This window comes from Cricetulus griseus (genome assembly GCF_003668045.3).
Source record: "Cricetulus griseus strain 17A/GY chromosome 1 unlocalized genomic scaffold, alternate assembly CriGri-PICRH-1.0 chr1_1, whole genome shotgun sequence".
NCBI lineage: Eukaryota > Metazoa > Chordata > Mammalia > Rodentia > Cricetidae > Cricetulus > Cricetulus griseus.
The window spans coordinates 152,632,470-152,645,344 of NW_023276807.1; the positions used below are offsets into that span (position 1 = coordinate 152,632,470).

At 34.9% G+C, this 12,875-nt stretch overlaps 1 protein-coding gene across 3 annotated transcripts; it reads right to left on the reverse strand.

Annotated features, from left to right (window-relative positions):
• Positions 1–2,729: 2,729 nt before the first annotated feature.
• On the reverse strand, positions 2,730–12,212 carry LOC100762380 (UDP-glucuronosyltransferase 2B17). 3 transcript variants are annotated; one of them, XM_035452487.1, is made up of 7 exons: positions 11,896–12,212; positions 11,486–11,544; positions 10,120–10,268; positions 8,631–8,762; positions 6,771–6,858; positions 5,770–5,989; positions 2,730–3,009 (listed from the first exon to the last, which is right to left on the reverse strand). In XM_035452487.1, exons 1-7 carry the CDS (start codon positions 12,210–12,212, stop codon positions 2,730–2,732), a joined length of 1,245 nt encoding a protein of 414 aa, XP_035308378.1. The 3 variants fall into 3 exon arrangements, with proteins under 3 accessions (XP_035308378.1, XP_035308376.1, XP_027245060.1); XM_035452485.1 differs by lacking the exon at positions 11,486–11,544 and having other exon boundaries at positions 10,120–10,260; positions 11,730–12,212; XM_027389259.2 differs by having other exon boundaries at positions 11,486–12,212.
• Positions 12,213–12,875: the final 663 nt, after the last annotated feature.

Below are 12,875 nucleotides of genomic sequence, written 5' to 3' on the forward strand. Positions count from 1 at the left end.
TTGCCCATAGAGTCCTCCTTTTTTTCTAAATTCTCATGAGTCAAATCTCAGTTGTTTACATTGTCCATATGTTATGTTTTTCCTGATTCCTTCTACAACAACTCTATAGTCTATTAAGCTCTACTTCTAGCATTCTGATCTAATCCCTCCATATTCCTGATGAAAATCAGTTCCTAAACACCTATTTCCAGGCTTATTCCAAAAATAACTTTACTTCTTGGTACAATTTTTTGCATTAAATACATTTCTTGGTGCTGTGATATTCTCATGTCAACAGCACACATTCACTCAGAATTTCATTTTATCCCCACAAATAATAATGTCATTGTCTCTTCTCAATGAGATGTGTGTTTCTTTTGTGAATGCATGCTTATACAACCTCTTACTATATTAACCCAAGTCTGTATACAAGGAACACAGTGAAAATTTGAAGATATAAATAATTCTCCCAGTATTAGTCATTATTTAAATTATTGCTTGAAATTTTCATTTTTTTATAGACAAAGCACTATTATAAATCTACCCAATGAAATACCCTTCCTGGGTTCTCTCTATATCATATCTAAAATCTTTTAGCAAAGCAATAAAAATTCTTCCTATTAAGCAAGAAGATGAGTATTAATCCTAGGTAGCCATCTAGATTTTGGATTACAGTGTTGCTACTGATATTGGAGAGATGGTGCAAAAATTTGACATCTTTTAATCAATACTTTGCCATGGCCCATGTTTCCTGATAATTCATAATATGTCATGGTAACTACATGACCTGTAAGCAATGCATGACTGTATAGGCCAATAGTCTGAGACATAACCATAGCTATTGTCCATGAGTTCCAATCTGTATATATAACTCACCAATCCAAATCCCAATTAATGAGAATATGGCCATGAGATATGGAAGTCTATAAGAAGTCTTACATATTAGATATTTCCTTATCTTGGAGTCACTTGTATTCTTTTGATCTTTGGTCAACATCCCCCAAATTTTGGTTGAGCTGACTTTATGTAAATTGTATAAAATCATCTCCAATGTCAATAATTTTTATGGTACACCTGTCAAAACTGACCAGATGTTAGACTCAAAAGATGCCCCAATAGAGGTATAGGACTAGACTAGGAATTTTAGGTTATATTTTATTTGTTGTAAACAAGAAAGACATACAGCAAGACACATAAAGAAAACAGTATATATATGTATATATATGAAGCACTCTTTAAAATTAAATTCCTCATTTTAATAATGAATAAATGTGTAGAATTGTCTCTGAAGTCAAATAAGACAGCAGCCTTGACCATTCATTTAGACTAGTAATAGACATGACATGATATAAACTAACAGAAATCACAAAATTTACATATATAATATATATATATATATATATATATATATCTTTATGTTAAAAAAGAAACAAGTCCTGGCATAGGTCAAGAAGTTGTAAAGTAAATCATAAGACATCAGGCAAATAAGTGAGTGAGTGTATCTCATACTAGAATGGGAACAAATCAGCTCTTCCATATAGCTAGCTTAAATTTAGCTTTCAGGGAATACAGATTATCAAGGTCTTGTTAGAAGTGGAGGGAGGGTATTCATGAATACTGAATAGTCAACAGTGCACCTCTAAGCACCAAAAGAAAGTTTATACTTTGTGATTTACAGGTGTGTGCAACAGGAGACAGATGGGGGGGAGGAAGGAAAGAGGAATGGGGGAAGGGGAGAGGGAAGGAAAAGGGAGGGGAGAGGGAAGTAGAAATTTATCTGAAATAATGCTAACTAGTGTTCAATTTTCAGCTCAGTTGAGTGAATTACCAGACAGAGAATTTGCATATACATAAGAGCATAGAACAGAAGCAATGGATTCATCATATCCAAAGGCCAACTTCTCAAAATCATGCAGACAGACATTAATTCCACTTGACCTCTCAGAATGGTGAGCTCTAATCAAAAACACAAAGCAATAAATAGTGAAGTCATGCAGCAGGTATTAAATCTTATCACACTACTAGGACAGTAATCTAAAAGTTAGTTTCTATTAACATGATTCAACAAAATTTCATCAGTTAGCTCTAGACACACCACCCTAATACCTTGTTTATTTTCAAAATCTATGTTAAAATGTAATGTTCAATGTTAAAGCAAAACACTTTCATCATTTATAATGTACTTAACTTCTTTATAATGGCCTCAGATTGTGGTTTTATGACACACTATCTTACGATTTTCTAACATATGATCTGTACTTCTGTACTGTAATGGACTTTGTGACTTGCTTTGATTTTACCTTTTGCTTTTACTCTTAATTTCTCCACCACGTATTTGCTCATCATGGTGGTGTCTGCCCTGACCCAGGTCCAGAGCCCTCCTTTGTTTGATTTTTTTTTCAAATTTTCACTTTTATTTGATGAAGGTGAGTGTTTATTTCACATCATGGCTCTCTGTACACTACTGAGAAAAAGTAGGTCAGGAGTTAAAGGCAGGAATCAGGAGACAGCCCTGAGGCAGATAATGTGGAGGAACTCTGTTTACTAGGTTTTTCCTTACAGCTTGCTCATCCTTTTTCTTTCTATCATGTCTTTTGTTTGAATTATAATATAATTCCATTATTCCCCCTTCCCTTTCCTCTATCCAAGGAAGGTATGCCTTGATCAAGTAATCAGTGAATGTTTAGAAGGCAGTTCATTAATTAAAATGATGCTGAAATTTAGTTCATGTAGTACATTCTCAAAGAGCTCTACTCATTCTTCATTTTCTTTCCTGTTTTTACAAACTTTTGATAAATGAATAAGCAGGATTTTATGACAAGAAAAGTTATGACTGCCACCCAGGCCAGTAGGAATCCAATCACATCCAGAGAGTAGTACTGGTACCAGGTGAGGTTGTATGCAAGTGGCCTCAGGTGCTTGGCCCCTTTGTGTCGCATGACAAACTCAATCCAGAAGATGGCTCTGTCCAGAGGCTTCATGGGCTGGTCATTGTGAATGGTTGATAACCACATTGCATTCTCTTTATAGCTGAAAGAAGTAAAATGGGACATCAGCTTATATAATGAATGAAAATTGCACATGTGTAATTTTCTTGTGTAGATAGTAAAGAAAATTACACAAACATAGAAGGAAAATGAATTATATTTTATGTTCATGAATATGAAGATCCTCAGAGGTATATCTGAGCTCCTTCAGCATGCTGGAATAAGCATCTAAAAAGAAAAATGAGAAGATCAAATATTCCTAAAGTAGAATTTGGAGACAGCTAATCATTAAATACAAAAATATCAAAATGAGATATTATTTGAGTATATAAAACTTCAGTTACCCATAAGCAATTATTAATAAACTTTGTTTTCAAAGCATATACTAGTGTCAGGATGTGTAAGTAGAAAGAAAATCCCTCTCTAGTTTCCATTTTGGTATATATCTGTGTAAAGATGATAAACATTGAAATGATATTTATAAGAAATGCTATCAATGAGTAGTGGTTATAATTACAAAAGTGTCCTGGTACTTATTAATTAGTTATAATAGCTGTTTCCCAATGCTTTTATGCATTTTCAAGTAAGTTATCACCTAGTCAATGAAACTAATAGGAAGGGTAGCTTTCTTCTCTGTTACTGTACTGTGATTTTTTTATTATTCTTATTCTAAAGTAGATTCACAATAAAATTTTGCTACTATATATATATATATATATATATATATATATATTATATATGTGTGTGTGTGTGTGTGTGTGTGTGTGTGTGTGTGTGTGTGTGTGTGTGTGTGCTGCTGGAGTTAGAGTTAGTTAATGTTGGTAATCACTTGACGTGGGTGTTTTCCTCTGCTAGAGTACACCTTAACTTACCCACTGAGCCATCTTTCAAGCTTAAGTTTTGCTGTGATTGTTGATATTCACTTTTTGATATCATTGTTATTTTAGAAGTGAGAGCTGTAAAAATTCCACACTGAGTATTGTAGTTTCCTTTGATTCTAATACTGAAATAATTATTGATGAGTATATAAAGAAGAGGAGGACCATAGAGAAATGAGTCATCAAGCCTAATGTCAGTTTGATGGAGCAGAAGTAGCAATTGTAGCCAGGCATTTGTGGTGCACGCCTTTAATCCCAGCACTTAGGAGGCAGAGGCAGGCAGATCTCTGTGAGTTGGAGGCCAGCCGGGTCTCCAGAGCGAGTGCCAGGATAGGCTCTAAAGCTACACAGAGATACCCTGTCTCGAAAAAAACAAAAAAAGTAGCAATTGTAATAATGGTAATTTACTGTCTTACTATTTAAAAGCAAAATGAGAGATATTTCTTCTCATTAAATAATCTCTTAGTATGCATATTACATTTTCTTAAAATTTAGCATGCAAATTATCTGATGGGGAAATGGGAAGAGGGAAGGCTCCATAGGGAAGGGAGAGGAGGTTAATAGCAAAGGACAGAAAATAATAAAGTAACAATAAGGATGTCAGAAAAAGCCATAAAATTGTGCTATTAACAATTTATCCAAATCTCCCATAACACATGCAATTCCAAATATAAATATACACATATAGTTAATGATCTTTTCTCATCTGGACTGATGGTGCTCCATCTAAAAGACAAAGATGACCTAACATAAACCCCAACACCAGACATGAAGAACCCTCTTTTAAGATGTTGGCCACGGCTGTCAAACAGACTCCCAAAATGCATAGCCTATCGATGCTGCTTATTCTCTTTCGCTGAAAGAGAATGCAATTAAGAAACAGAACCCAGGGACCTTTGAGCTGGAACTCATTTGAAAGCCCCTTACTAGAAAAATAACCTTCATAGTACATCACAGAAGAGGGGATTGAAAGATTTTAAAAGCCAGAGAAGGCCAAGATATTTGCTGTGAATTTGCATCTTTGATAAGCTCTGATGGTGAAATGTCAGCAATATAGATATCTAAACAAGATCTTAATAATGGCGACACCAATAGTCATTCTCAACAACATAGTTCCCTAAACAAGATCTGAAAAAGGATGACAGCAATAGCCATGCTAACATGGAAAGAGATCAGTCTCACACTGGTCAGAACTCTACACAAAATTATTACAGGCACTTAAGTAATGCTGAGAGTAGGAGAGAAATAGTCTTTCCAGGAAAGAGCTTCCACATGGATTTTTTTAAATCAAAGAAAAAAAATGATGAGCATATCCATTTTTCCTTCATTCTAATAGTTTTTCACTATATGAATTTGTCCTAAAACAGACTGCATATTTAAACATTTAGTTAAACACTTCCTTTTATGTTAGTATCTATGTTATTTCAATGCAGAAAGTTACAACTCCCATAAAAGTTACATATCTCTTTTATATCATCGAAGTTTCTCTGTTGTAATGTTTTCCCAAAGCTTCTAGGGGTAATACATCTGGTATCACACATAACATTTCATTTTATTTCACTTATGAATATTTAAGTTTTGTATTAACTTTAAATCTCTGATCAGTTACTTCACTAAAAGAATTGAAAAGAAAAATTGGCAAGAGCTGTTGGCAAATGTTTGTTGGTCAAGCAGTTTGTAGGATGAAGTAGTTACACATTTAGGACCTGTCTGACTTACATAAGAAAGAAACATAAAGTTTAACATGCAAATAAAAAACAATAACAAAAGAGAGGAAAAACCTATGACACTGAATCATGTCCTAAATTGTCTCTGTATTATTTTTGCCTTTAGGATAATTCTTGCCCTTTTGGCCTTCAGTAAAAATCACAATGAATAATGAATAAATAAATAATGAATATGCATTTTAAAAAGATTATACTCACGAAGGATTCTCTATGACTGCCTCCAGTGCATTGAGCAAATCGGACCTTGTTATTGTTCTGAAATTTAATGCAACAGCTGCTCCTTTGGCCACCATGTAGGCAATGTTATCATGTTGTTCTCCAAACAAAGGAATGCCAATCATAGGGATTCCAAAATGAATTGCCTCATAGATGCCATTAGCTCCACCATGAGTTACAAAGGCTTTGGTTTTTGGATGACCTGGAATAAGAGGAATTCAGATTAACATTAATTAGCAGTCTCTTTTTTTCATTCATATTTTCTTTAAATTAGAAACAAACTTGATTTACATGTCAATACCAGTTCCCTCTCCCTCCCATCCTTCCCTGCCCCTCACCGACCCCCTATTCCATTCCCTTTCTGCTCCCCAAGGAGTGTGAGGCCTTCCATGGGTATCTTCAAAGTGTGTCATATCAGTTGGAGCAGGGCCTAAGCTGTGTGTCTAGGCTGAGAGAGTATCCCTCTATCTGGAATGGGCTCCCAAAGTCCATTCGTATACTTAGGGATAAATACTGATCGACTACCAGTGGCCCCACACCAGTATTAGACATGAAGTGAGAAATGTGTACTATGAGGAATTGAAAGGATATTTTTCTATATTAAGATTTTTTTTAATAATTGAATTTATTAATTTAGTTTACATCATGACTTCAGTTTGCCTTCCCTTCTCATCACAAGAAAACCTACTTGAAGATTCTTATACTCTTAACCTCAGTAAATGTTTTCCTATCTCAGAGCAGGAAGAAACTAAATGTACTGACAGATATTTTGAAAATTTACTTGTGAATTGAGATTTAAACTATGAAATACTGATTTCCAGTTGAACATGTGGAGTACATCATGGTAGATAAGGAAAATTGAGTTTTAAAAAAAGACCAAGTGCATGTCAGATATTGTTATCTTAAATAAATAATATATTCACTAAATGTAATATAAAGGGTATTGAAGTCAACTAGGATAGGTTTGCTTTCCAGAGTCTTACCTAGAAGGTCATTCTGGGGGAGCCATTTAAAGATTCTTGTATTGGGTCCTAATGTGTCTGGTGTTTTGCCATCAAATCTCCAAAGAACCTGTTAAAGGTTAAATAATCTTTATTGCTAGAGCCCAATTTAACATTATACAGGCTGAACAGGTTATATTTTGGAATTTAAATGTATACGCATATGTGTATGTAATGTTATTAATGAAAAAATAAATGCTATGAATTTGAAAACCAGCATGGATATGAGGGGGGTTGGGGAGAGGAATGAAAAGAAAAGAATGGCAAGTTACTAATAATTTATATGTTATATAAATATATCTTTATAGCTCTAGTAGTCTAGTTTTAATATTATATTTTAAGTGCTTTACAGTTCCTTTTATTTACTTGTCCTATTCTATTTGTAATGAATTTTAAGTTATTGTCTTTATTAATTATTTATTTCAAACTCCAGTAGCCATATTTATGTCTTTATTAATTCATGACAAATAATGTCATGACAAATTAATTCATGACAAATCCTGATCCACAATATTCTCTGGTCTGGAGTTCTTTGATACAATGCCATAATGTTTATCAATAGGAATATGGAGTCAGTCATCTGACCCATCCCAGGAGTAACCTTGCATAGTGTACTTTTGGAGCATGATCCAGGAAAGGAGTCACATGAGGAGAATTCTGAGTGTTTGAGAGAACACGCTAAGAAAACAGGACAAGAGTCTTGTGACCTCAGTTTCTTCAAAACATAAGAATTTTTTGGAATATATTTTCATCTTCCTTCTAGGTGTAGCAGACAGAGGTGTTATAACAAAGTGAAATGATTTTACTACAGAGGTCAGAATGGTCTGAGGCAGAAAAACCAGTTCCAAGTCCAGGTCAATTTTAGGTGTTAATGGTAGAATTCTCAGACAAATTTCATTAAATGAACCGTTATTCACATAGCAACTATGGATTTGATATATGACTGACAAAATTAACTATAGCATCAGAAAATTAATATAGGTGATGAAAGAGAGACTGTTCCACTACAAAATTATAAAATATTCACAAGCATTCCAATCTAATCCATAGAAAACTACTTTGTAGTATGCTTTAAAGTTAGTCACCTGTAACTTTTTAAACTTTAGGTTCCTTTGGACTGTTTCTTGTTTTCACTTTTCTTCCTTGAGTGGTAGGACTTTCACTCTGACTGATTCCAAGCAAGCACTGTGTTTCTTCATAGAGAGGCACAGACATCACTATAAGGGTAGCACCCATCTCTATATTTCCTTTATACATTTCCTATACAAATACTGGCAAGGCAGTTCAGAACATAGTTTTTTCTTTTAATTCTCTTTCTCTCAATTAGCTAAAAGTATGCTTTGATTGACAGTGGTGAGCCTTGGACTCCCTTCCTTTAAAAGACTCTCTCACTGCACACTGAACAGGCCTACTCCAAAATTAGGATGCAGAGTCATGCTACATTTCAAACTTTTTCAATACTTGTTTACTGTTATTCTGTAGAAATAGTAAATAACCCCCTGAAAAATCTAACATATGCAGTGACTTTAAATAATCAACAAATAAAAAAAGTGTCACTGAAGAATTTGACTATGTCTATATACTCTTGATAGGAATGCCATCATCATGCCAGCATTTCAGAATGTGTGCACAGTGACCACAGTGCTTATATCCAAGTCACTCTCGGTCAAAAACACTTTCTGCAGTATTGTAGCATCTGCTATGAGTATGTTTCTAAATTGGCTAAGGCAAATTAGAGCATACTTAAGACTTTACCTTTCACATAGTCCTTCTATAATCAGACTTTTCAAGGGATTTAACAGACTTAGTGTACAGTTGCCTCCTATGGAGCACTTTCCTCACCTTTTGTGGAATCTGGGCAAGGGCCCATGCAATTGCGTTGGCCTTTTCTTCTGTCATGTTGCTGACCATTGACCCCAGAGAAAACACCACAACACCATGCTCTCCAGAACTCTGGACAAAGTCTTCCATTTCCTGTGAAGAGAATTTGCTTCATGAAAAGATGCCAATTGTTGGGAACTCGCTTATGATACCTTTATGAAAACCTAGGAGAATAGAAATTAAGGTGCTCCTAGGAATTTTTAGAGTAGTGGTTTTAAAACACACATACAGAATAAAAAACTGCCAATGTCAAAGACGTTAAACTTTACTGGCATCACTACATAATGTACTCACACGTTGTGCAACAAACATTTTAATTGCTTCCCTCTGGCAAATTTAAAACTCAGGAGTGCAAGCATATTTTATGAAGTATTCATGATATTCTAGCTTCATTTACATGTTTTCATCCCCTTGATATTTCATTTTTCTCCTATTATGACTGGTTTAATATTACTAACTCATGTTTGATGAAATAATATCTATGTTGTTGTATTTACATATGTAGTAGTTAACACAAACTTCCTACTATCATTAATAAAATGCTTTGGTTCTTTGTGAAATAATCATAACTTCATGGCAAACATATACCATATAATAATTTTCTGACATTGTGTTTAAATAAGATATTTTCAGAGATGATCTCTACAATTACTGTTGGAGAGAAGATATATCCTTGTTGTTTCTCTGTATATCAAACAATTACCTCAGATACATGTTAGTAATAGCTTTTGATGATTGATAGTTTCTGAAGTGATGAGTTTAACTGACTTAATTTCTTTGTCTTTTCGGCATGTGTTTATATGTGTGCATGCATGTGTGCACAAGTGTGTTTCTGTATGTGTGTGTGTACGTGTGTGTGTCTGTGTGCGTGTGTGTGTGTGTGTGTGTGTGTGTGTGTGCGCGCGCGCGCGCGCATGCGCGCGTGTGTGTGTGTGTGTGTGAGGGTCCTAAGGAGGGTTTCTGCCTTAAGTTTAGCACATGGATGCCAATAGTTAAAATCTGATGCTTTTCTCTATCAATCTTAAACAGAGTTTTTGAGGCTCTCATACCGAAGAGAAATATCACCATTTTTACCAGATTGTGGCCAGCAAGCTCCAAGTATCAACCCTTTTCTGCATCCTCAGTACTAATGTGATAGTACTGTGTGGGACATCCAATTTTTTAATGGGTGTTGGGATTCAAACTTATATCCTCATAGTTGTTTGGTAAGGACTTTACCCAATGGATAACCACCCAAGTACCTTAACTGACTTCATTTAGCTCACTGATATGAATATTTCCCAGGTCTATCCTGTTCATTCCTGACTTTATTGACCCCCTAGTTAGCAGGATGTTTATTTCCACTTCCTCTATATCTTTATCACTGGGAGCAAAATGTAATGAAAGGTGTAGAATCATCTTTACCAGACATTAAAGTGAATGGAAAAGAGATTTTTAAAAATGTATTTACCTTAGGCAAGGGTTTAGCAGGTTTGCAGTGGAGTCCTCCTACATAGTCAACATTTGGTAAGGTTGGGCGAGGAAACTCCAAATCCCAGTAGGAGCGAATGAGCCACATTTCTGCTTTGCCTATTGTCTCAGCTAAGGTAGTGTGCTTTCCTAGATGGAGAAAAGGAGCCAATGAGAAACTGAAAAATTGCCAGGATTGTCATCAGAATACAAAATATATATTTTCTTAAAAATGATGGAAGAATTTATGTCTGAGCATTTAAAAACCAATGTTCATTAATATGTAACAAAATTTGTATGTGCAATTGATTTGTGGCTCATATAATATACATAAATGTCAGCTTGGGCTTATTTTTAAAGTAAATGGTGAGAATTACCATTTCCTCAGTAATTTGAGACAGTATATAGTTATTGAAATAACCCACTAATTTAATAACACTTATAAAAATTATCACAACATTTTCAGAAATTATGATAATAAAATTTTTTGCCCAATCTTAACTATGACATATTTTTAAGTGAAAAACAAAAAAAAACATGACTTGAAAAAGTACAGACTGAGTGCACATGCACCCATGCTTCTGTAGTGTTTAAACAATGGATGCTAGTAAAGTACACAATAAAGGAACTTGGTATTAATAGCAACTGCAGTTCCATTTTTAAGCCTGTGAACTAACATAGTATCTTTCAAGTGTAAGGCAACTCTTTAGGAAATACAGAGGAAATACTTTATGATTTATATTTTTGTGTGGGTTTGTGTGTCTGTGTGAGTATATGCTAAGTTTGTTCTGGTGACCACAGATACCAGAAAAGAGCAGCAGGCCCCCTGAAGCTGAAGACACAGGCAATTTTGAGCCACTGTACCTGGGTGGATTTACTAACAGAACTCAGGCACTACACCAGAATGGAAAACACTCTTAACTTTTTGGTCCTGTTTTCAGACACCACATTTTAATTTTAACTTAAGAAGGTAGCCTATGCAAGAGAAGACAATTTCTTCAATATTATATACATATTAAAACTGTAAAATATGCCTTCCTTTAATCTACATTAGCCAGGATTTGATTAAGAGCTAGTGATTTATTAAAATAGATAAAATTATAGTAAAATGAGTAAAGAATCACTTAGGGAAAGTCTTCTGGCATCTCTTTGCAACTGTATACATCACTAGAATGTCCTGTATCAGAAATGCTCTGCTTCTATTTGATCAATAATATGAGCTTTTACAGGGTTTTTGAGTTTGGTAATTAATATCATATTATATTTGATCACCTATAAAAGACAACTCTCACTTTGCATTTCAGGGACATAGGATATATTTAAATACTTGTGAAATTTTGGCCACTGAGCTACAGATAAGAACTTACCCAAAGTTTCACTGTAAAACTGATCCCATTTCTTTTCATTAAATGACTGGAACCAAAAGTCAAAATACAGCATACATATCATATTTCTTACCCTCTCCATGAATGTCATTTCACCCCCTAATCCTGACAAAATTATAGGTACATAAGAGGGAGGGACTAGCAATCCTCCACTGTACTTTTCCATTGTATAGCCAGGAGAAAAGCGAAGACTGTATAGAAAAGGGATCTGGAGCAGTTCAGCTATCAACTCCCCACAGGGAGCAATGGCATCCGAGAAAAGGACATCAAACTTGGATTTCTGTAGTTTTGTCATCAGTTGTTTGTTTGAAACTGTGTCTTTACAAAGACTTAGATAACTGTCAGAATATATCTCAAACACATTCTGTAGCAAAGGAGAGTATGATAAACATGAATCTCTTGGTATCTCATTAATCCATGTATTCACAAACCATCGGAAAGCCTCATCCAGATCATCCTTACTGAGAGATGTAGGAAAACTCTCAAACTTCAGGTCAGGTGACTTTTGGGGATCAAGAAAGATAGAAGCTGAAGGTCTCAGAACTGTTACTTCATGACCCCTCTGTGCAAGTTCATCCAGTATAATCTTTAGATTCAGCCAGTGACTGTATTCCATTGGCCACACCAACACCTTCCCACAATTCCCAGATCTGAAGCAGCAAGTCATCTGCAGCAGGAGCAGCAGAAGAGGCATCCACTTCACAGGCATCCTGGAAAATCAAAGTCCTCTGTTCACAGTGTGTTCCCTTCTGTCATGGCTTATCCTTATATCCAAGAAGAAAAAAAAGCATGAGTTAAAATATAACCTGAGTTGGTCAAAGCAAATATACTAAATGACCACATCGAACTTGTGAGCTGAATGGAGATAGTAAAAGCAAATATTAATTATTTTATATTGCATACAGGTGTTTAATGTCACATACTTTGTAATGAAGCAAATTTAGGAATCAATGACCTGTTTGCATAACTCTTCTGTTTCTAAGATATTTGGATAGTAGCAAAAACACTGGTTAGCAAGAGGTTTGTCTGAAATTTCTTCTCAACACAGAACCCAAAATGTAATAATTGCATAGCTTGTTAAGTTTTTTATGGATATCAATATTCAGAATTTTTGTAAGAATGTTGCCTAACATATCCACTTACACATGATTTCTAAAATAGTTTAACAGTGTGCCTAACTTACCTGACTGACAGAAACATTGCGGGGCTAATAGGCAAGAGCCTCCTCCTACACATGTCCCTAGGGAAACTGTTGAACACACTGGCCTGAATGACATCATCAGCTAAGGCAGCCGGTTGGTTCAACTAACCTGTCCACTGGCATGTCATAAACACAATAAATAGTTGAATATCTTGTTATCAGAATCTTAGT